At 35.5% G+C, this 25,900-nt stretch overlaps 1 protein-coding gene and 1 pseudogene across 8 annotated transcripts in view; one reads left to right on the forward strand and one right to left on the reverse strand.

Annotated features, from left to right (window-relative positions):
* The window catches only part of PTPN13 (protein tyrosine phosphatase non-receptor type 13), a 204,421-nt gene that overhangs the window by 87,696 nt on the left and 90,825 nt on the right, over window positions 1-25,900 (forward strand). For all 8 annotated transcript variants that reach the window (XM_032400721.1, XM_032400723.1, XM_032400726.1 and 5 more), the window contains exons 5-7: window positions 2,039-2,224; window positions 7,219-7,306; window positions 16,861-17,424. In XM_032400721.1, coding sequence (XP_032256612.1) covers window positions 2,039-2,224; window positions 7,219-7,306; window positions 16,861-17,424 — 838 coding nt within the window. The remainder of the gene's footprint in view (window positions 1-2,038; window positions 2,225-7,218; window positions 7,307-16,860; window positions 17,425-25,900) is intronic.
* Window positions 11,833-12,905, reverse strand: LOC116630112 (annotated as a pseudogene).

The raw sequence follows: 25,900 nt of genomic DNA on the forward strand, positions 1-25,900 counted from the left end.
ACTCTCAGCATGAAATAATAAAGTACTAAAGGCATTGCTATTCTCAGAATGTTCTTAGAATTACAGCAGTTATGTCTACATGCAATTTAGTCTGTGAAATGTAATGGCCTCTTCAAAAATTATAGCAAGAGAAATGGGAGTCCACTGTATTTCTTCTAATGTAATGACTGATAAGAGGGATTCTAAATGTTGATGATTCATTCTTGAACGAAAGTGACAACCTTTTTTGATGCAGACACATAGGAATAATAGCTCTAAGTGTGTCTCAAAATATCGTTTATACTTCATTACTTTTTTTCCTTAACGCTTCAAAATCATACTTCACTAAGCCTATGGCAGCAGACACCAACATTAAAGCGACACTTTCTGAAAGCAACACTTTCTGAAGTTTTGGGTTCTGATGACCTTTGGGCTGTTTCTAGTCCTTATTTTCTGAAATAATTGACTCCTAAAGACCCAATATAAAAAAAAATAATAAATTGTAATTGAAAATTTAAGAACTATATTTCATCAAAGCAAAGATGTAACATACAGAATTAGGTTTTATTTTAGGCATTTAGAAATCAAAAACAAAAATAACTAAGTATAAGGGTTGTTTTCTTTTTGTTTCATCAAATTAAGAAGTAACAAGCGTTTTAGGCTTTTATTCTAAAATTCAGACATCCTAAGATCCATGAAAGATGGATGACATCTTCAACTTGGTTTGGTATCATTTTGTATCATGAAAAATACTGTGTATTTACTTTCTCTCCTCAGTTTCAATTTTATAAATATAGGTGAAAAAGTTAAATTATTACTGGAAATATTGGTGTCATATATTGTACAACCCAATTTAGGTGTAAAATGTGATCACAACCTATGGTTAACACTTTATACTCTTCAGATAGCCAAAAATTAAGTAAATATCAATAATATATAAATTGGAGAGAAAGTATAAGCTTTCACTTATATTTTGCTGTCAGAAATCATAATCATTTTGCAAATACTAAATAACCATTTCAAAAGTATTAAGCCCCCTATCTTGTGTCAGACACTGTACTAGACACTAGGAATGTAATGGCCCATGACTGTGGGGTCCATCCAGGGTACAAGGCAAAAAATTAGACAATTATAACAATGTGTGAATGCTATGGTAGGGAAATGGAGGGTGCTGTGGAAAACCAGAGTTGGAGCCTCTAACTAGACTTAGAGGATTAGGATGAGTTTACTAAAGGGCATTGCATCCAAGCTGAGATCTAAAGGATGACATAATACCCAAATGGATGAGAAGTGGAAAGGAAGGGTCACAGGAAAAGCCTGCTTAATCAGAGTGGTTGTACCAGTTTAAACTCCCACCAACAATGCTTTTCTGTTATCAGTACTTCAAATTATCAGTCTTTTTATTTTTAGCCATTCTGTTGAGTTGTGTAGTGGCTTTTTGTGGTTTTAATTTGCATTTTTAAGTATACTTACTGGACATTTGGATATAATATTCTATAAATCATGTCAACTAATTAAAAAATCTTACATTACACTTTCTCTGTTTCACCAGCATAATGAGAACTTATATTTAAATGATCTTAAGTCATTGTAGTATTTGAAATCTAAGTTATCATCAGTGTCAAATTATATTTAATATATATTGAATATATTACATTTTTTTTGACTGTTAGGAAATCATTTATTCACCCAAAATGTACGTGTACACACACACACACACACACACACTCTCACTCAGAGAACTGCTTACCAAAATACTTGAATAACTGAGGAATTCCATTTCTTTATCATACAAAAAAAAAAAAAAAAAACCTGAATTTTTCTGTAACACTTCCTGTCTTGGGAGAGTTATATTAACCATCTTCTGCTAATAATTTTTTTGGGGTTATGGAAAGGTAAAATGTAATAAAATATATATGCTGCTAGATAAGGAGTTCCTTTCCCCCAAGTATTTGCAGTGTGTTTGGTGTGGTTCCTGGGACTCCTGAAATGGCTTGTCTCATGTTGGATAAGATGTACGTACACTTCTCAAAGTTGCTTTTCCTTTCTTTATATTCAGCCTATCAAGCTTGGAGATCATCTCAACAGCATCCTGCTTGGCATGTGTGAAGATGTTATTTACGCTCGAGTTTCTGTTCGGACTGTTCTGGATGCTTGCAGTGCTCATATTAGGAATAGCAATTGTGCACCTTCATTTTCCTATGTGAAGCAGTTGGTAAAACTGGTTCTGGGAAATCTTTCTGGGGTAAGCTACAGTTCCAACTGGTATATATAGTCATATTTTAAAATTTAGCAAAACTTTTTTTAAAGATACTGTAGGTAGCATTTTCTCAATGAAGACTAGGGAACAGTACATTAAATTCCTTGTTCTAATGTTAATTGTTTATTTGAAACATGACTTAAAATTTAGAAGCCTGGTGCAATAACTTAGTCTCTTAGATTTTATGAGAATTCATCTTTTTTTAGAACATGTTAGAGCTGAAAATGTTTGTTCTTGCCTCCTTTCTTACATCGTAAGGAGCTTCCAGCAAGTGGTTCTGTGTCTATTGTGAAAAATACGTTGACATACAAAATGGGTTTTAGCATTAATAATGCACTTTCTGTTGCTTTATACCTCTTTCTTGGCCACTTACTTGTCTGGACCCCTTGAGTATTCCCAAAACTCTCCCCACCTTCTATGGACACTGTCACCTGGTGTGAAGGGGGTGATACATGCTTGTATCCCTGCTAGATTGCCCCAAGACCTGGACTCTCCCGTTCTCTCTCGTCATAGATATAAAGAATCCCAAGAATAATAAACCCTGTATCTATAGTCCCACCTCTGCAAATTTTGTGTTATACTTTATCTGGAACAAAAAGACATGAATATATAGTACTTGGATACTCCTTGGTTTTTGGTATCTGATCTAGATCAACTTTATCTGCTCTTATACATTAGAGTTATGGTACCTGAGTGAGGTCCTTCTTCTTTGTGTGAACTACAAATTTGCCACTGTCACACAGTGTTCTTGATGGCTTCTCACTTCTTCTTCCTGGGGGTTTTGCCATCTTAACCAGGATGTTGTATGGCTGGAGGGCCATATTCTGTGCAATTTGCTAGTTGACACAAAACAGTCTCATAGATTCTTCCAGGCAAATGGTTTGTAAACTGTACCCTGTGTAAACTGTAAACTGTACCTGGGTATTTCTGTAGTGAAAGGAATATAGGTAGTAGAGGCTGAGTGAGTGGGTTCTTGGCTGCTTATTTCCCCTCCTTAACTAGAGCTTCTCCAGTTCTAATTTACTTATTTGTTTATATTCCTGCATCTGAGTTTTTTTTTAACAAAGGTAAAGCTACTAAAAATCTATGAAAGCCCTGTATCCAGAACAAAGTTTCCTACATATTATCAAATACAGTTTTGTTTTTAAAAATTTAAATCCTTGGTGATCAAATAAGTTTGAGGAAAACCTATTTAAGAGAAATTAAAATATATTTTCACTGCAGAACTTCTCAGAGCCTTTAATACACTAGACTATATTACTCACCTTCAAGAGTGATACGCATGTAGGTAAAACATTTCCCAAACTTATTTGGGTCTTTTTTTTTTTACAGATTTTTTCATAATACTAATGTTCCATAAAATTTTCTTTGAGAAAAAGTGATCAATACTAATTCCTTCACTTTTTAAATAAGGAAATTGAGACTCACACAGCTTATGGGACATATATTTCCTATTAGTCCAGGGATCTTTCTATTTTACCACATCTCCTCTAAGACTTGTCTTGCTGATTTCATCCCTTTAATAAAATTGCTAGAATTATTTTTTCTTCCTTCTTTTAATGAAGAAATACTCCTCCATGGAATTCTATTGTCCTTCTAATAGTTGCCCATATTAGATAAAAGATCTCCGTCTCTTTACATTTAGTATTTAAGCCAGTTTATTACAGTAACGAATATTGCTCATCTGTATATGAAACCTGTCTAGATACTACGGAAGATACAACTTAATAAAATATTTACTCTACCTTCAAAGAGCTCTTATTTAAAGTTCTACAACCATTTGGTTAATTGTAAAATGCAGAGGAAAGTATGGCAAGCACCACAGGAAGAATTTTTAAAGCTATGAAGTTTTGAGGGGAAGGATACAAGTTATGACTGCATCGAAAAATAGCACTTTGAACTAGATCCAGTAGTCTGATAGAAAGTAATCTAGGCAGAGGGAAGTAAGCCTGGATAAATGCTGTGAAATAGGAAAGAGCGGGGTATGTTTGAGGAACAGTATTAAGTCTGATATGGGGTGTGTTGTGGGATTGTTTAGTAGGAGAGAAGAATAGAAAGGTCAGTCGAATTAGTATATGGATACCCTGCCTTTCCAGAGGCAAATGTCTACTAAGAAGAACTAACATTGTTCCCCTTCTCTTTCTATTGCTCTTGCTAGTCTCCTGGACATCACCCAATAGTCGGAGCCTCGGCGGCTACCTTTTTTTGTTTGTTTTATGCCAGGCACTGTGCTAAATGGCTTATGTGCTTGTCCACATTTGTTCGTCCTAACAGTCTCAGATTACCCTCGTTTTAGAGATAATGAAACTAAAGCTTAGAAAGATTAAATAATCTGCCCATGACCGTGCACTTTGTAAATGACAGACACAATTGGAGCCTGGATCTCTCTGACCCCAAAGCCCAAGCTGTTAGCCATTTTGCTCCTCTGGAGCTGTTGTTGCCTCCAGGAGCCAAGAGAATGACTTAGTCTTTTGTTCAGGGTGAAATTCATTTCAAGGGACCATAATTCTTATCTACTGAAAGTTAATTAGCATGGAGTGTAAAGTCAGCAGGCCAGCTTACTTGTCTTGGTTCTTCTACTGATTTAATGTTACGGCATCTTTGACCTCGATTTTACTTATCTATAAAATAGGAATAGTAACACATACCATCCACTCATGTTACTGAACAGTTGTGAAGATAATTATTTCAATGTTGAGGAGCTGCTTCAAGGCTCTTAGAAGTTTGTTGTTGTTGTTTTTGGGTTTTTTTTTGCTATTTCTCTCTTTGTCTGTAGTACAAGGATAATAACCCTACCACATAAGGGGTTTTGAGGATTAAATAAAGTATGTAAAGCACCTAAAGCAGTGCCTGCTTTATAGTAATTGCTCAATAAATGGCAGCTATTACTAATAGTACTGTCAATGCAGGGATTCCCAAAGATGCAGGATGTGCCTTATCTCTTTAGTTACTGACAACATAGTGCAATACACTACTAATATCATTTATGTAATTTAAAGGATGACATCATTCCAGAAATATTTCCATTTAAGTCTTCTTAGAAGTAGGAAACATAATACCTTGAATATACTACCTTAAACTACTACCATAAGTAGATTTTTAATCCATATTCAAGCAAGTTTCACTAATGGAGGAATATTAAAATGATTATGTATATATGTTTGTAAACAAATACGTACGCATGCATTTGATGTCAGATTTAAGTAATTTCTCTTCATCATCATCTCTCCATTTATTTCTTGAAGCTTCTGCTCTACTTGATCATCTAACTAAACCCAGTGTTCTAATTTTTCATCCCTTATAATGTGGAATTTGATCAGATTTGATACACTTTTACTTTAATTTTTTAAAGGTAATATACTTTTTTCCCCCATTAATACATTTTTTATTTTTAATTCCAGTATAGTTAGCATACAGTGTTAGATTAGTTTCAGGTATACAATATAGTAATTTAACAGTTCTATACATCATTACTCAGTGCTCAAGCGGTCATCATGATAAGTGTACTCTTAATCCCCTTTGCGTACTTCACCCATCAACTCACATACCTCCCCTCTGATATCCTTTTTTATTTTATTAATTTTTTTAAAAGTTCTTTGTTAATTAATCCTCTCATGAAAATCTGCATAATCACCACAGATAAAGTCACTGCAGAATCTTTACTCCTTTTCTGTTGTCCAATCGCCAGCTCACTGCTAGACATTTTATTTATTTTTGCCAGCACCAACATTGGCTTTTGCAGTCCCCCTGACTTTCTTCATTCTGTTCTTATGTTCCTTCAGCTGTTTTCTTGAGGTCTTTTTCTTCTCATATGGGCCATGCCTTGCAAGTCTGTGTTTGGGTTCATTTTTCTTTGCATAATCCACCGAAGTGTCAAAGCCACTTGTCTTGCCACCACCAAAATGGGTTCTGAGTCCAAACCCAAAGATGACATCTGGTGTGGTTTTGTACATTTTGGCTAGTTTTTCCCAAATTTCTGTCTTAGGTACTGTTGCTTTTCCCGGATGAAGAACATCAATGACCATTTGTTTCAGCTGAAGTAGTCCATTGGTCATGGACTTCCTGGCCTGAGTAGTTACTGTGTCATTCATGATGGCAACCAAGGTTCAAACAGCTAGGGTGGAAGAAAATGATATGCTTTATTTTAAATGAGTACCCTCAGTTAAAGTTATTAAAGCTTAAGACTATTCAAACATTTTGGGGCACCTGGGTGGCTCAGATGGTTAAGCGTCTGCCTTCTGCTCAAGTAATGATCCCAGGGTCGTAGGATCGAGTCCTGCATCGGGCTCCCTGCTGAGGGAGGGATGGAGCCTGTTTCTCCCTCTGCCTCTGCCTCTCTCTCTCTTTCTCTGTCTCTCATGAATAAATAAATAAAAATCTTTAATAATAAAAAAAGACTATTCAAACATTTTATTATAAAGGAGATTCAAAGGAACATTGATTTAAATTTAATTGTCATCCCTCAATATGTCCATTGGTTTAAAACATTTCTCAAATGTAATTCCTGGCAGGAAAAATCTAGAAAATTACTTTTGAAAATAATTTATGTCAGTACCCTCAGTGCTTGGTTATAATCAGGAGAAAGCTTTATTATAGCAGACTTAATGTGTTTTTAAAAATCATAATCGAACTTGAGAGATTAACGTAGTTACCAATTAGGGAAAAAAGAACTCCTCTAGTTTACTGTTTTCAGATGGAACTCATTTTAACTACGTCAGTTTGGCTAACTTTGTTACCCAGTTAGCAGATAATTCTTCTACAACTCTGTCTTGCCTTTCATTTCCTGAAGATGAATTGGCCAGAACTGAGCTACATAAATCCTATAAAGAAAAACAAGTTAACAATAGCCAATGTGGAGTGTCTTTACCAATGCCATACTCCACAAAAATTGTCTAACTAGTGACATTCTGTAGATAATTACCATGAAAATGAAAGGGAGATTGTTTCGTCAAATTTGATTTTTGATTATCTGTGTACAGACGGATCAACTTTCCTGTAACAGTGAACAAAAGCCTGATCGAAGCCAAGCTATTCGAGACCGATTGAGAGGGAAAGGATTACCAACAGGTAAGCGTATATTAATAGGAAATTTTTAAGTTTTAACCTTATTTCATTGTTTCTTTTAATGAAATCATACTTACCTGGCTTGGGAATCTGATAATTGTGACCATAATTAGAACATAAGTATGCAAAGTGGAGATAGGGAATAGACAGGAACACTAACTATATTAATATATAAATCCACTAAAATTATGCAAAAAACATTACTAAGACAGAACTCCCACAGTAAATCATTTCCAATGTTGTTATTTTAGCAATAATATTTGTTTACTTTATTGTCTTTATCATGGAATTTTATATTAAAAATATATTTTAAAGCAAGATGAAACAAAGTTTATGAACATAAACACTACTGAAACAAAGTTTCAGGGGCGCCTGGGTGGCTCAGTTGGTTAAGGGACTGCCTTCGGCTCAGGTCATGGTCCTGGAGTCCCTGGATCGAGTCCCGCTTCGGGCTCCCTGCTCAGCAGGGAGTCTGCTTCTCCCTCTGACACTCCCCCCTCTCATGTGCTCTCTCTCTCTCATTCTCTCTCTCTCAAATAAATAAATAAGATCTTTAAAAAAACAAAAAACAAAAACAAAAAAAAACAAAGTTTCAGAAAGCAACATTATTTTTGCTGCACTTTATTTTCTATTCTAGTTCTTTTTATTAATGGGAATCACAACCCCCAAGTTGATTTTAGACTCTCTGTCTATACATGTGTATCTAGAGAGAGGCATAATTATAGTAAGGAAATATATATATAAACACATCTTCTTGCAGGTAAAAATCTTTCCCTCTATTTTTTTTTATTATTATGTTCATTTAGCCAACATAGTTGATAAACTATGTTGATAAACTAATGATAGCCATCATTAGTTTTTGATGTAGTGTTCAGTGATTCATTAGTTGCATATAATACCCAGTGCTCGTCACAACACATGCCCTCACTTTCCCTTTATTTTAAAACGATCTTAGGATTGGAGATATGATATAGTGTGAACCTTGGTGCCAAGAAGAGCAGCACTTTGTTAATCCATCAAATTTTCAGACTCCTGTTTCAGAACTGAATAATAATAGAAAATTATAATTAAATGTCAATAGCAAGCAGAAAGAGTCTTTTTCAAGGAGACATAATGAGCATACTTTAATAAGTGAATGTTAGATTTAAATGATTTCTGTCTCTCCTATTTATCATGTTTCTAAATTCTTCCTCCCTTCCAGCAATCCATCTCCCTCCCTCACTCTCTCTCTGCTTCTCCATTTCTGTCTCCCTTCCTTCCTTATTTCTCTTCCCTGTTCTTTACTTTCTTTCTGGAATTCCCTTTTATCATCTCCTACTGTCATTAAATGGCCATGTTATAGAATTGAAGTTGGTTTGCTTGTTTGTTATTTGTTGAGTTGGTCCTATCCCTTTATTGGAGAATTAAATCTCCCCTCTATCTAAACTCAAGAGAATTTGTAAGGAATTATGATTCCTCACTCAAGATAAACCAAATTTTGTTTATGTTTACATTTTGGGTAAAATTAGAGGTCCTCACACTTAAAGTGCAACAGCCTTTTTGAGATCAAGTGTAATAAAAGAGAATTCTTCAGTTCTTCTTAGCCATTGCTTTACACAGTAGTACTGCTCAAGGGCTGTCTTAATTTACAAATTTAACAAATGTAAAAAACCACATCTCAAAGACAGAATCAACATAATGTACTAATTATACTCATTACCAGACAAGCAATTAGCAGCTTATAGTCAATGGCATATACTAATGTAATATAAAAACTTTAAGATTAAAAAAGTGACCTTGTGAAGAACTATTTTCTAGGACCCCAGTGTTAACTTTTGGGCAGTGCAGTTCTTCACGCTCAGAGGTCACTTGCAACAAAGAGTCTCGTTACACTACATTGGTACAAAAGCATTCTCTTTGATGCGAACAAACCTGAAACCTTTATGTACTGATAGCTTTAGTTTATTAGGCTCCTGGCCATAGTTTTCAATAAGGAAAATGTCAAGATGGACAGTGAGATATAGAATTAGGTTAAAAGAAGTAAACAATTTTAGGGATACTGCCTTGTGTCTAAGTGATTTGATCGTTCACCTGAAACTTAACAATAACTTTTTTTTATCTATGAGTCAATGACCTTAAAAGGTCTCTCCTTACATCTTACCTCTCAGATCTGTTACAAAAAGTAAGGCCTGAACTAGTGGGCTGTCTGCCCCCGTTTTGTTATTTTATACGCCAGTGCTGATAAAATGGCTTCACTCAGCAAAAAGAAATCAAACATTTCCTCCCAAGCTTAAGGCGGAAACCTACACCATGATCAGATCAGCATGATAGTGCTTCAGAACTTGGGCGTATTGACAATATCATGTTTCTTTTTTTGTGTACTTGAACACACTTGTGAGGACAGATGGGGAATCGAGGAACCTCTTTAATACTGAAATGTCATTTTGAAGTTAGCTTCTAAGAGATGCTTAAGTTTTTTGAGTCTTGTGTGAGGGGAAGGGTGAATGATGATATCCAATTAAGGATGATGTTAGTCACATATAACAAATATAGTTAAAACACAATGTACTTTTAAAAGGGAGTTTTTTTTTCAATTTGACTAAAATAAATGGAATATGTTCTATTATGAAGACTTTTTATGTTTTTAAAATCTTTTATTTTTATTTCTTTTTCCCCCAATTAGTTTTTAGCAAGCTCTGTATTCTCCAAAAGGAGCATGTTTATGGTTTCATTTTGTATTTGGATACTTGTAATTGTATGTAAAATCTAATGTTGTTTGTAAACTCTCTTTGAACTCAGAGCCTTTTCAAGAGATGGAAAATCCACCTATAGTCACCATTTATCCTGTTTTGAATAATTTGATTTTTTAAATAATAGAATCTAAAACTTTTATTGGAAATCTTTTGATTTCTGCTTTCATGATTTCCTCTCAAAAGAACTTTTAAATTCCCCCTGAGTAGATAATGATATGCTGAGGAAAATAAAGCAGAAACAAAAGGGAGGAGCAATTTAGAATTTTATGTTGTCCTAGCTCATGATAGTTCATTAGGTGTTAGTTCATTTATCCTGCCTTCTTTAAGAAGGTATAATAAGTAATGTCCACAACTTTGTAGATGAAGGAAGTGAGAAACATGGAAATTAAGTGGCTTGCCCAAGCTCATGGATTGAATTTGGTAAAGCTGGAATTAAAACCCAGGTGTTTTGACGGTAATCTTTCTGGTAGATTATGCTACCTAAATTGGCTTTAAAAGGGTTTCAAAAAGTTATGTAATCAATCCATTCCATAAGAGTTGTTTTGGAATGTCTTTAATCAGGAATTAGAAATATAAAAACAGGTAAGACATGGTTTCTTATGTTACTGTTCCAGCTGGGGGTGGAGTGGGGAAATGAGTGGGAGTGATGACAGATATCTAATAGAATGGATAATTTTAATATAGTGAAAGAAATGTCCTAAGAGGGGGCCAAAGTGCTCTGTGAGTATAGTGGAAGGAGCTAGTAACTCTCCCAGGATGGGGAAATATTAAAGAAGTTTCTACCTGAAATCTTTTAAGAGTAGCTCCAATGGTATTGCCTTCAAAAATAACATTAACTTCCTGTGATCAAAATGGGTAGTGAGCACAGCTATTAGATGTACTTAATGATTTCAGTGCTGCTTATTGCCTGTTAAATAAAGTAATTATAATAGCCCAGCACATGTTTAGAAAGATTTGGAAAGCAGTTGAAGAAATTGCATTTTACCTAGTCTCAAATCAAGTTACTAAGTAAGTAGCACTGGTATTAACAACAGTACATGGTTTTCACTGGTCTAGCAGCCTATGCACCTAGTAAATGAGTCTAGAATTCCTGTTTCTCCTCACTTAAAGGGCCAGATTCTATATTTGAACTCTCATTTTTAGTTCCCAGATTAGTGAAATTTTTCCAACAGTGCTTAGCAATACAAGGCAACCATGATATGATATGTGATGTTATATATATTTTATCCACTTGGTGAAGTGTTAATCATGCAATTCCATATTCAGTTGTATAGCTAAAGATAGTATTATTGATATGACAAAATGCATTGAGACTCCTGCCGATTAGGAAAATGTGATTTTAAAAGGGTATGTTTGTACCAGCCAAAATCCACCTCTCTGTTACCTAGATAAAGGTATGTCTCCTTTTTCATCCAAAAAGCAAACAAAACCATTCCTAAGGTATTAGACCCACTGGAGAAACCACTTAGCTCCAAATACCTCTCACTTTTTTTTTTTTTCCTCCTATTATAAATACTTCATTTCAACCAGAAGGTACAATCTCTCAGGGGTTTCATAGTTTAAAAAGCTACAAGCACGGGGTGTCTGGGTGGCTCAGTCGTTAAGCGTCTGCCTTTGGCCCAGGTCATGGTCCCAGGGTCCTGGGATCGAGCCCCGCATCGAGCCCCACATCGGGCTCCCTGCTCAGCAGGAAGCCTGCTTCTCCCTCTCCCACTCCCCCTGCTTGTGTTCCCTTTCTCGCTGTGTCTCTCTCTCTGTCAAATAAATAAATAAATAAATAAATAAATAAATAAATATTTTTTTTTAAAGCTACAAGCACATCATGTTGTAACTACATAAAAAACAGTGCTATAAATGGAACTGCCTGGCTTAGACCATATATATTTCTGCACAGTCTTTATGGAATCTGCACAACGAAATATCTTCTTTCCCTTTCATCCAATTAATTGTTCTTGTGTAAGTTGCTTTCTAGTCCGGTATATCCAGAGTGGTGAAATCACAAGGCCAGCCATGTAGCCAAAGGTCACTCCAAGCATACAGAAGATGGGCCGTATCTGCCACGGTCCTTCCCAATCGAGTGGACTAGGAGAGGCTCCAAGCCATGTTCCTATAAAGCTAGAAATTGTAGTGATCTGAAGACTGTTCTCCCAAATGGATGTGACTTCATTTCTACTGAACACTCTTAGCCATGCTTTGATGTTTGGTTCTAACAAACATAAACAAGGTACAGTAGAAAAGTAGACAAAATAACTGCAAATAAAAATGTTTCCAGCACGTATAGAACAAAAATTGCATGAAAGAAGAAACATGACATAAACAGCATTTCAAAAATCTGGTTACCTTGTATGATAATGAACTTCTTTTAGAGGATGCATTTGGTTTCACTACTAAATATAATACTAGACTGACAGCAGTTACAAAAACAACAGATGCACAAGTGTGTTTCCAATATTGAGGAGTTCTCCAAGAAGAATGATGACTGATGCTTAGGATCATTGAAAATATGCATAAAAGATGGGTATACAGTAGTCTCTTGATATCAGTATCTTTCACTGTGTTTTCTCTGAGAGGCTGTCTAACTCTCCCACCTGCGGAAGAGAAGCGGGGGTTACTACCTGCCACCATCAGGCACGACTGGCCTCCCTGACCCTCAGGCAGGTGCAGGCCTGTGGGGCCCAAACATCTCTTTCTTCCTTCAAAAGGTGATCCACACCCAGTTTCTAAACCTTTAATGCTTTTGTGGCTCATAGCTCTTACAATTTTACTTCAGACCATCTCTAACAAGTATATACATAGCCCTCTGAACTTTGTTTCGCACCTCCACAGTTTTTTGCCCATTTTCCTCAGGAGTATCAATCCCTCCCCACCCCTTCTTTCTTCCTCTTCCTATTTACCTATTCGTTTGTTTGTTTTCTTGGCTACCAGAAGAGACCTTATTATAGCAAGAAAATCATCTTTGTAAATAATGGTCATGAGACTTTAAGTTGGCTATCATAATGTGATTTTCAGGCATGTAGAGCAAATTGAGAAACAGTTAAATTTGGCATATTTTGTAGAAGCAGAGTAGAAAGGTAGTGCAAACTTTTAAATGAATTACTTTTATTATAATTTTGTACTACCTTACAGAACTTAAAAATGGTAATGTTCTGGACTTTTTTTTCTCTTTAACTTTCTGGACTTTTTTTTTAATCACTCCTTGGCCTTTTGGCTAAGATCAAGTGTAACTTTCTGGACTTCTAATAAATAAGAACTAAAATATTATTATATCTACTAATTTGCATAAAGCAAAAACCTAGCATTTATAGAGCAGTAGTTATCCAAGAGCCACCTTATTAGCAATTAGTTTTAAGTCTCATATGGCTGGTGAGAAGACATGGCTCTTTTAGGATACCATGGCCCATTAATATATTGTTAGTAAATACTAATAACCTACAAGAGAATGATAAATCTACCTGTTAGAAATGCAATAGACTCATGATACACTTGGAAAGTGATTATTTCAGTAGTGGTTGGGGTAGTCCTCACTGAAGAAGTTATATTTAAAATAAAAGTATAGAATAAGAAACAACTAACCATGAGAAAAGTCTGGACCATTCAGGGCATAGAAAACAGTATGTATAAAAGGTCCTAACATATAAGAGAGCTTAATAGGAAAACCTGTGGCCTGGATGGAATGAAAGAAGTGGAGAGGAGACTAAAAAAGATTCAAAGGGCAGATCTGAAAGGAGTCTTGTTTATATTTTGAGTGCGAGTATGCCTTTGAGACTTATTAAAAAGGGTGGTGGCGTCATGGAATTTACATTTTGAGAAGATAACACTGGCTGCTGAGTAGAGGGGTAGTTGGGTGAAGAAAGGAGGCCTATCCAGAAGCCATTGCAGTTTTCTAGTCAAGTGATAATGTTAACTGGGTATAGGGTGATGCCAGTGAAAATGCAAATAATCACTTGGAGTAAGATATCTTTGAGAAGTTAAATAACCAGCACTTCTGATGGATTTGATACGGGCAATAAGGATGATGAAGGATTTCAGGATCGTGCCCATATTTCTGTTTTGAGTAATCAGTTGGATAGTGATGCCACTTACTGAAATTGGAAAGATTGGGGTTGAATGGATATCTCTGGTTTTGGGAAACAAAAAATAGTATTAAGCATGTTCAGTTTGAGGTGCTTCTAAGATACGCTAGTGGAAGTCTCAATTATATGTGATTGGAGCTCCCAGAAGACGTTGGTGCCAAGAATATAAATTTGGGAGTTATCTGTATGTAGTTAATTATTTAAAGCCTTGTTAGGAGATGAAATTATACAAGAAGAGAGTGAAAAGATAGGGTTCTAAAACTGGTACTTGAGGAAATCCAACATTTGGATATCTAATAGAGGAGGAAAAAGCAAAGACTAAGAATGAGCAGTCTAAGAAGTAGAAGAAAACCGGTCTTGTAAAGAGAGGAAAGTGCTTCATTAAGTAACTGTCATCACCATCAGTTGTTGCTGAGAGGTAAGTAAGATACAGATGCAAAATATCTGTTGGGTTTAGCAACATGGAGGTCATTAGTTTGACACAGTGAGAGTTGCCAAGGTGTGGAGGAGCTGGAAGTTGACTGAAGTGAGTAGAATACTAATGGGAAAGAAGAAGTTGGAGACAGCAGGAGCTAGAAGGAAATGTGTTAACAGGGGAGAGGTTTTGTTTATTATAGAAATATTAAAGCACGTTTGTATACTAATGGCAATGACTCAGTAGAAAAGGGGGTTAATTAAGATCAAGGGCAGACGTTAACCAAAGAAGTAAAATCTCTGATAACGTAAAACAAGAGGGGATTGAACACATATTGGGAATCAGGCTTCAACTGGTAGAAAATTGCATCTTTTGAGACAAGGGAAAAGATTGGCAGACAGGGGTAGATGTATAGAATTAGCCATGGGAAAATGAGAAGTTCTTTTTGGAAAAATTCTGTTTTCTTGATGAAATATGAGAGAAAATTATCAGAAAAGAGAAGAGGGAATTAATGTGGGAAATTTGAAGAATGAGGAAAAGTGAAGCATTGTGGAGAGTGAGTGAAATTACTGCTAACACATTGATGTTGAGTGTCCAGGGTTTTTGACTATGAATTTATGATGCTGCCAAAACCCTCACTTGTTTGGTTTTCTCTAAGTTTTGGCTACTTGTTGGGAGTCAAGGCAGTATAAAAGAAGGCAGGTTGTTGAGTTCATCTATGGTTGTATGATCCTTAAGTCCTTTCAATTCTTATTTTTTACCTCATGTATTCTATCAATTTTCAAGAATATCTCTGTTCTCTATTTTTTAATAAAATTTTAAACTAATGAGTTTCAATATGTGGTTTGTTTAAGAATGTAATTTACTCCTAAAATACTATAATATAGATGTGTTTACCAGTTTTAAATTATCTTAGATTAGAAGCTAAACTCTGTGACAATCTTTGTCTAGTTGTGGTGTTATTTCCTCAGTGTTCTTTATATGACATGCCCAAGTATTGGTGTTATCCTTATTTGCACTTCAGTGGATCCGTGTTCAGGGAAAGATGAGTTACAAGAAAAGCAAAATGTTTGAATCTAATTCTCCAGTAAGCAGTTATTTGTTGACCATTCTGAAATGAATTCTCTTTTCTAAGATCTTTAAGGTGAAATGTGGAGTCAGGGAGTTGAAACTTACAGCTATCACCCTGAAGAGGAAATTGACTTATTCAAATGAATTATTAAGCAATTTATTATTACTAGGGAAGTTTTAGTCATTATTTTATATTGTATACATAGCAGATAAGTTATCAAAGAGGGATCACAGAAGGTCACACAGGAAATCCTCAGTGTTTATGGACTTTTGCGTTAGTAACTCTAAAGTATTTTTCTACATTTCTTTTTCTATAGTGGAGCCATACACACAGACACATATATATATGATTTTTTGTGTTACTGACTCTGAATTCCAAAAATTAATTTGTTTGGGCATTTTTGCTGTGTCTCAATGCATTTGTAGACTGGTGCCATAAAAAAAATTAGAATGACTTACTGGTTTTTTGTTTGTTTTTTAAAGATTTTATTTATTTATTTGACAGAGAGACACAGTGAGAGAGGGAACACAAGTGGGGGGGGTGGGAGAGGGAGAAGCAGGCTTCCCACTGAGCAGGGAGCCCGATGCGGGGCTCGATCCCAGGACCCTGGGATCATGACCTGAGCCAAAGGCAGACTCTTAACGACTGAGCCACCCAGGTGCCCCAGATTATATCAAGTTTTCTGAAAACATATCTATTCGTAATAAAACTTTGATACTTAAGAATTCCAAATACTGCTCTTTTTTTCATCCAGAATATAGCAAGAATTCTTTGTTTCTTCTTTAAAAATATTTAAATGACCAGAAAATACCAGGGCTTTATGTTGAAATAATACATGTTTGAATTATATCTTTAGAAGTTAAAGGAGTATACTCTACGTTCTATTATTACCCCAAATCATTTCATGGATTAGATTAATATTCTGCCAAACTGGATAGTATTAGAAACTTCTGCTTTTTTTTTTTTTACTTTTGTCTATTTTTAAAAACCAAATAATTCACCTTTGATGAATATAAAATACTATTACTCAAAAAAGTAAGTTCAATACATTATAGTTTTCATTGAGTAAGAAACATTGGACTATGAAAAGTTATACAAACAAAGTGTCTCTTTCCACTTTCATGATCACTACCATCCATTTCATCTCTGATCCTCCATTAGGAAGACTTAGGAAATTACCAGCACTTTCACTGTCAATAGTAAGGTTACATTCCAGTTATTTTCTAAAAATTCTGTGCATACATGATAGATTCTTATCATTCCAGGAAGAAGCTCTACTTCTGATGTACTAGACATACACAAATCTCCATTCTCTCATCAGACCTTTCTTAACAAAGGGCTTAGTAAATCTATGGGATTTCTGTCCATCAGAGACACACAAGATGAGGAAGATTATTTCAAGGACATTTCATCAGATAATAATTCTGGACACGAAGATTCTGAAAATGCCTGCTCCCCTTACCAGTTCAAAACTAGTGGCCCAGAAAAAAAAACTTTCCCTGGTATTGATGTGCCTCCCAAGAAGAAGATTTGGGCTTCATCCATGGACTTGCTTTGCACAGCTGACAGAGACTTCTCTGGGGAAACTGGTGGATTCCGACAATATCTCCCTGAGGCAGTAACAGTGCGGACTTCAACTACTCCTAGAAAAAAGGAAGCAAGATACTCAGATGGAAGCATAGCCTTGGATATCTTTGGCCCTCAGAAAGTGGATCCAGTGTTTCACATGCGAGATTTGCCCACTTCCTCAGCAATATCAAGTGCTTTGGACCGAATTCGAGAAAGACAAAAGAAACTTCAGGTTCTGAGAGAAGCCATGAATGTAGAAGGTTAGTAAATTTGTATGTGTTTGAGAGAGGATTGAATTGAAATATTTAGAATTGTGTTTTGAAATAAAGAAGGGTTATTAAACCATTACACAAGTTTATTTCCACTGCCAAAGCTTTATACCCAGGTTAGTCTCTTCTCTGTCAGTTTCTGTCCTCCTTTCCACTAAAAACCCTAATCAAACTACACTGTTCCCACACAGTCATCTCTAGTAAGCATCCCAGTCCAGGCACTTTTATAGCCCTTCCAATATTTTGGGTAGCATGTTTTTAGATTGTAAACTTCTCAAGGCAGGAGCCATGTTTTCTACTTCTTTTTAATCCTCCCCAGCACCGTGTATCTTGCACTCTCAAAAGACGCTTCCCTAAAGGTCTGGTTCATGGAAATAAGAGGCAGTTAATAAAAATCAGCAATCCTAGGGAGGCAGAGTAGCCTGGTGATAGTGCATTGGTTCCCAAACCACCAATCTCAAAAAAAAACTTAGGGACACAACTCCTGGAGATCATAATTTATTTGGTTTGGAATGAAGTTTTAAATCTGTATTTTAAAAGTCATGGTATTTAGGTTTATAGATATAGAGTCAGACAGCCTAGGTTTGAATTATTTACTGCATCAGTAGCTACGTGATCCTTCCTTCAGCAACTGGGTTTAATCCCTCCAAGTGTAAGTTACTCCATCTATAAAATGGGCTTAACAAAAGTAGATTAGGTAATGAATGTAAAGTGATTAACAAATCAAATTATTACAATATTAATATGAGGTGCATTAAAAAACAACTTTATCAATGATAAATTCTTATTTGCAGGGCAAAGTTCTGGTTCAAAAATACCTGATTGGCACACAAACCTCTAAAATTACGTGTTAGACATGGAGAGAGGCAATTTTTAACATAAATAAATGGAAGAGAAAACAGAATTATCAGTCTAATCTCTACATTTTTGAAGATTAGAGTTTTGTTATCTCCCCTTATCTTGTGGACAAACTTTGGGACATAGCTGAAAGAGAAATTTAAGGTGTTTCCAGTTCAACAAGAGTAGTGGCATAATCAAGGGTCATAATTCATTTTTAAGGCCATTGTTCCAGTGGAATATTTTTGATCACATAGATCAAAAATACCTTTAAAGTGCTCTGCTAAAGGTTTGTTCTTTTACTTAGGCTTAAGCATAGCTCTGGACTGAACATACTCTACACGTTATGCTTTACTTCTAGTAAAAGAAGCTCTGCTTCTTTTTTTCAATTCAGGAATTGCAAATTAGGGATGAATTTAAAATTATAAAGGAAATTATTGAACACTTAATTGATATTATGGGTATGTATGTATGTGCATTTAAAGAAAACATTAGCCAGCTTTATGAGATGATTGTATATAATCTTGATCTGAAAACTTTTAAGGACAGAAAATACCTTAGAAATTTGCTATATGTGTGATTTCACTGTTTAACTCTGATCAGTAAGCTTTTAGAGTTGTGGCAGAAAGGCACTTTCTGTAGCTTAAAGTCTTCTCTTTCAGAAGTTGTACTTCATGATTATTTAATGTTGCACAACAACTAGCATATGAATAATAACTTAGCCTGACCTTCTTATGAACATAAGAGACGTTTATGTGAAGAATTCTTGTCCAATGTGGAAAAAAACCCCCAACCCTTAATTATTCAAATAGATAAAACTGTGATAGTCTCAGAGTATAAATAGTGAAGCTACATACTGATGTAGATGAAAAGTGTTTTTTTTACACTTGAACCTTGCTTTGAGAGTTAAACAGTAAAGAAATCAAACACTAATGGAGATATATATTTAATGCATTAAATTATGCTACACTAGTCTGATATATTTTGTTTGAATAGGTGATTTTTTTTTTGATTACCTATAAAGTGAGTATTAAGCCGAACTTCGTCCTAGTTTGCACAGGGAATGTGTGCAGGCACCTGTGTTAAAGAAACCCAAATAGACCAACTTGTTTACAACTTGTTTCCAAATATGCATATGTATCTGCAAAGATGGTATATAATATTATTGACCCTTATTTATTAAAAATGGTAACTTGTTACAAAACCTAACTTCCAAATTTAGAAATGTTATATTCATTACAAGAGATACAAGAAAAGAAGAAAAGGAAAAGATTTCTTCTTAAAAATAAAATATGCTTTGAATTGTTTGATACCATTTCCATCCTGAAATCTTTCTTTGCTATTTAAGTTTTCAAAAGCATTTGTTCTCACAAAGAACCTACCCATTTTTCCCCAGAGTGTATTTTTTTTAATTTTTTTTCCCCCAGAGTGTATTTTATAACCAAGTTAAACAAACACTTCAAAAATGTTGGTTTATTATGGAAATGCTTGCACCATCTTAAATAAACTCCATTATATAGTAACTTACAAGTAGTAATAAATTATATTTGCTTTGGACTAAAGGTATTCTTTGGAAAGAATGTTTGATGTTTGGAATTCAAAAGCAATAATTCTTAGTTATTTAGTTGAGTAATTTGCTGGTTTTATGCTGTGCATTTTCTAAAAGTGAGATAATTTATGTTAGCTGCTCAAACAAAAGTGCACATTGCTAATATAAAAATTTTAGCTAGTATACGAAAAAAGAGAGTGGAAAACAATACAAATCCCATTTATCTCATTTAGTTCTCACGAAAAGTAGGCTCCACAGATCCCTTTTATGTGTGAGAAATCAAGCAGAACAGTGGATGTTGCTTATGTACACATTTCTTTTTAAATATTCTTGTTTTAAGCCATTTAAAAATATTAATAGTGCTCTGTACAATTTTTGTGATCTTTAAATCTGGCAGTTGCTAATGGCTATGAGTAATTACAGAATTAGAAGAGGTCTTGGAGTACATATTCCTGAGCTCATGAAGATTTAATAACTTAACCCAAGACCACGTAACTAGTTAATGATAGAATTTCCATCATTATGGGAGACTGTGGATTTCCATCTAGATTTCAGAGCTCCAGTCTGAGAATTTCCAACTCTGTGTTACTTCCTGATTTTTTAAAAAAGATGTGTTCCAGTGTTCATTGGGTTAATACAGCAATTGGAAGAGAAGTAACTGCCAAATTTGGGTTTGTCCTTTTAAGCATGTAAGGAGGCTCATAACTAATAGGAAAGACATTTGTCTCGGGCACCTGGGTGGCTCAGTCAGTTAAGCATCTGACTCTTGATTTGGGCTCAGGTCATGATCTCGGGGTTGTGGGATGGAGCCCCACGTCCAGCTCCACGCTCTGCGCAGAGTCTGCTTCTCCCTTTCCCTCTGCTCCTCCCCCTGCTCTCTCTCTCTCTCCTTCCCTCTCTCAAATAAATAAAATTAAAAAAAAAAAAAAGGAAGACAGTTGTCTGCTTTAACCTCAGATGTATAGCCCTTTCCTTAGTCCATCCTCTTGAAAGGAGCCTTTACATAAATCACCTCTATAGCATTTCCTTAGCTGCTAACATCAACCAGCCAGCTAACACAGGGGAGAGCAGAGTTTGGTACTAGAAGGAATCTGGATACTATTTAAACCAAACATCTCACTTTCAAAAGCCCAGAGTAGGCTAGTTTGCCAAAGGAGATACATAATTCATAATTTATAACAGAGCTGTATTTAGAATCCAGATCTCTTGAAACCCAGAATAAGATTTTTTCCACTTTGCCATTCTGATTTCAAGCAGAAACGAGATACATTTCAGATACATTATTTGGAAAATTCTTTACTGACTGGAAGGTTGGGCATTCAACTCTAACCACCTAACAAACCCCTTAAGTCTCTTCCTAATAAAATTATATAATTTTTAATACAGTAAAACAAGATAGTATAATTTTTTAAAAAGGCTCAAATTAGGGACTTTTGGTTCTTCCTGCAGCAAACCACACTGGATAGGGATTAAGATGGAGCTCTATGGTGTTGCGTGCTCTATTGTGGTAGATAGTGTCTTAATGGGGCTTTCCTACAGTAGGATCTTGTCAGATGGTTATCCTGTAGCCAATGAAATAAGAATGTAAACTATCAAAATGCAGTGGTTAGCATTGAGTGCTCTGATTTCCTTGAGAACAAAATAAGAAAGGAAGAGAAAAGACCCTGAGAAAGAAACTATAGTTGAAGTTTAAAAATTATAAATATAAGATTATTTCTATAATTATTAAGTTAATACTTAATCTTTCAGATAGTTTTCTACATTTAAAGAGCAGTAAGGAAGGGGCAGGAAGAAACATAACAGGTTTATCTTGTGGAAACTACTTGTAAAATTGATGTGACTCTCTTTTTGTTGCTTTATTCTTTTCATTTCACGGTTTTCACCTCAGCAGAGGACTGTCCTAGTCTACTTTTTCCCTTTTTTCCTTGTTCCTAGTATCTTTTTTGCACCTCTCTACTCCATCTCAAAATTGGACATATCATCTGTTTTATAACAGAAGTATCTGTCACCGTCTCTCTTGTATGTAATTACCCCACGCTCCCTGTCTTTCATTGCCGTGTGGGTTGGTAGCACATTCCCAATTATGAGAGATTGACTTGGAACCAGTACTGTGAGTATAATATGAACAGCACTCCACACCCTGGGCGGGGACCATGAATAGCATTTTGCTTCCAACAGTCAAAACTCCTCTGCATTCTGTATAAATACTAGAAGGGAATATGAAGAACAGATAAAATTAAATTCTTCAAAAGTGACTATGGTTAAATATTACTATTTAAGGAGTTTTAAGTCAATCTACTTTACTTCAGCCTTAAATACTGTTTAAAGAAAACAGTGTTGTGACCTCTGGTCTAGCTTAGTTTTGCTGTTCCGTGACCGCCTTGTGAATGCAGCTTAAACTCTGTGTTGTGCAACTAGAATATGTAAACACTGCAGTATGTGAGCCTGCGCTTATCACTGAGGCACCTCATTTTCATGAGAAGATTGAATTTGAAAGCGCACATGTTTTTACAGTTGCATTTCAGAAAAACAAGAGGATGGGTTTATAAATATTACAGATCAACACGTAGGATACTTTTAGTGACATGTTACAGAGAGAGAAATTTTTCTTCAAAACTTCTCTCTCTTTTAAAATCCAAAATTGGGGCGCCTGGATGGCTCAGTCAGTTAAGCATCCGACTCTTGATTTCGGCTCACGTCATGATCTCAGGGTCCTGAGATCAAGCCCCACATTCGCTCTGTGCTGGGCATAGAGCCTGCTTAAGATTCTTTCTCTCCCTCTCCCTCTGCACACTGCCCCCACTCGCATGTCCTCTCCATTTCTCTCTCCCTCTCTCTCAAATAAATAAATCTTAAAAAAAAAAAAAAAAAAAGCTTTCAGGCATAGCCAGGTTCAGGAAGCTTTGTCTCACCTCCCCAGTTTATGATGATGTCCTATTTTTCATTGAAATTATTGTTTTGAGGAGCTTGTCTCTCCTATAAAAATCAGAATTTTGGCATGGTCTAGGGGCGCCTGGGTGGCTCAGTTAAGCATATGCCTTCGGCTCAGGTCATGATCCCAGGGTGCTGGAGTTGCCTGAGTTTGGCTCCCAGCTCAGTGGGGAGTCGGCTTCTCCCTTTCCCCCTGCCACCCCCCTCCCCCGTACTCTCTTTCTCTCTGTCAAATAAATAAATAAAATCGTTAAGAAAAAAAAAGAAGAAATTTTGCATGGTCTAATTCATAGCTGTGTCCTTAGTATCTACCACTATACCCTACCTGATAATAAGTATTAATGTAAACTGAGTATTGCAATGTAGCTATTAATATTAAATATTTGGTAAGTGCTATTTCAGATACATGATACAATATTCTCTGATGAATTCTGCATCATGAGGAGAAATCCTACCTCCTTCTCCTGTGTTTTGTCCAACTCCAAGAGAAGTCATAACCTGACAACCAACAGCAAATGCAGTCAATTTCCTTTAAAGCTCTGGACTGTTTGGGAAAGCTTTATTTAGAAGGGGTAGAGAAGTCCTAACAACATGGGATCCAGGAGGATTCTAGAAGAGTGCCATAGCCAGCCCAAATGCAAGACACAGCCTAGATTGGTGGCTGCTCCATTACACAAGACTGTTATAGATTGAGGGGACTAGAGACTTCATTCTTTTTGCTGTTCCTACTCTGCACAAATTTTACATCTATAAAGTAATTTACAGTTCACAGAGCATTTCTCCATATATCTTTCCTTAGTTATGTATCTTTATACTTGCGTGAGTTCTGTTCCTCCTGATTAAAAATTTTATTGATCATGTCTAGCTCTCAAGGGATTTTAGAATATGTTCTGTTCATGTAGCAGGTGGCATGGTATAACATAGAATACAGTAGACTCTACTGAAAATATAAAAGGAATAATCTTTAATCCCTAAAAATTAATCCCCTGATAAGAAAGCACAGAGAAAAACACTTAATACATGAAAACATAATGTTATTATTTTTGTTTCTTTGGTGTATTCGAAAATTGAAATATTTCACTAGAGCCGTAACCTTAAAAATGCAGAGTTTAAAATTTTTTTTTAATTATTTAGTTCCTGATGCTGCAGTTGTCTGAGTCTCACTTTCTGCCTGTCACTTGTCGGAGCTTGAATATGTGTCGCTTGTAAATGATGTTTTTAGTTTTTAGATTACAGTTTGTGCTTGCTTAGTTTCATTTTAATGGGAAGGTTGTAGATTTGAATGTTTCATCTGAAATAGCTTTACGTAAGTTCAGAATATCATGTAAATCTTCATAATATCCTAAATATTAAAAGCATAGTGTTCATGATCACATACTACAGCTTTATATGTTTAAAGTGTTAAGTGTGAACAAAAAATTTTAAAGTGTTAAGTGGTGGTAGAAATTGTGACTGTCAAGAACTTATGTCTAAATGCTCTAGCCTGCTTCTTATTGTTACTATGTAAGTGGAGTCGATAGGATATTAGGGTTGGAGTGATTTTTATTTAAAGGACCAGATTAAGGTTAAAGAATAACAAAACATCTGTCAGATTTTTATATCTTGTACTCTGACCAAAAATAGTATACTCTTAATTATGGTAATATAATTAGAAATGAAAAGATGTCTCCAATTGTCAGAGTATGTATGATTACAGAATCTCTATAACTAGACTCCAAATGTTAATTCTTTTTTTTTTTTTTTTTAAAGATTTTATTCATTTATTTGAGAAAGAGAGAGAATGAGAGACAGAGAGCATGAGAGGGGGGAGGGTCAGAGGGAGAAGCAGACTCCCCGCCAAGCAGGGAGCCCGATGCGGGACTCGATCCCGGGACTCCAGGATCATGACCTGAGCCGAAGGCAGTCGCCCAACCAACTGAGCCACCCAGGCGCCCCAAATGTTAATTCTTTAAGCCATCCTTCTGTAGATCCTATTCTTCTCATTCTCTCACTGCTATTCTACAAAATGTTTTTTGGAGAGAATATATTCCTATGTGTTTTCTGTGTTTATATACATATATTCACATATACCCAATTTGGTGCTGCTTTTTCTGGTGACATGTATCAAGGCTGATTTTACTCTCTCATTTATTCTTTTGCATTCATTATTTCTACACTAAGATTCTTTCCTACAACTTCATTTTCCACATCTAAAAACTTAAGTACTCGTAGGAAATCAAAGAGAAGGAAATTGTTTAGTGAAATGAGGAATAATCATAGCCCCTAAATGGACCCTGGTACACTCATTTGTACAAGGTAGGCTTCATTTAAATATTTACTAACTGAGAAATTTGCAACTCAACAAATTAGATATTGAATCTAATTTTATCCCACAAAAGCCAAATACAGTTCTGCAATTATAATGGTGAAAGCTTAAAATTTTGCTCTTAGAGTTTTAACATTGCAATGAAAATGGCCATATATGCATTTTATAAAGTGCATATCTGAATATTCTTAATAGGTCCATTTCACATGATTCAAGAATTTTGGTTTTTATAAAACTTTGTAGTATACTATAAATACTTAGGAGCATTTCTTTGTTTAAAAAAATAGTCTGACACTTTTTTTTATTTTTAAAGATTTTATTTATTTATTTGACAGAGAGATACATAGCGAGAGAGGGAACACAAGCAAGGGGAGTGGGAAAGGGAGAAGCAGGCTTCCCGCGGAGCAGGAAGCCTGATGCAGGGCTCGATCCCAGGACCCTGGGATCATGACCTGAGCCGAAGGCAGATGCTTAAGGACTGAGCCACCCAGGCGCCCCAGTCTGACACTTTTTAATTAAAATAACAATCACTAGGTTTTATTGATCTGGAAGATGGGCATGTGAGGACATATTGTGCTCTCTGTTTTTGTCTCTGTGTAGAAGTTTTCATAATAAAAATGTTTTTTTCCTCTCTTTTTTAATCACTCAGTTAATACCACATTCCTGGGATCTGGGCCAAATGTAAGGTGCTTATAGTATACATTTAAATATATATAGAAAACATATCTGTGGTATCTGGATCCTTCAAAAAAAAAAAGTTGTCTATAATGTTAGGACCCGTCATGGATAATTAGGGACTACCCTTCTTCTGGCAGACGAGAAGAGTGGACGAAATCTGCTCTGGC

Source organism: Phoca vitulina, unplaced genomic scaffold (assembly GCF_004348235.1).
Source record: "Phoca vitulina isolate PV1807 unplaced genomic scaffold, GSC_HSeal_1.0 scaffold3, whole genome shotgun sequence".
NCBI classification, from domain to species: Eukaryota; Metazoa; Chordata; class Mammalia; order Carnivora; family Phocidae; genus Phoca; species Phoca vitulina.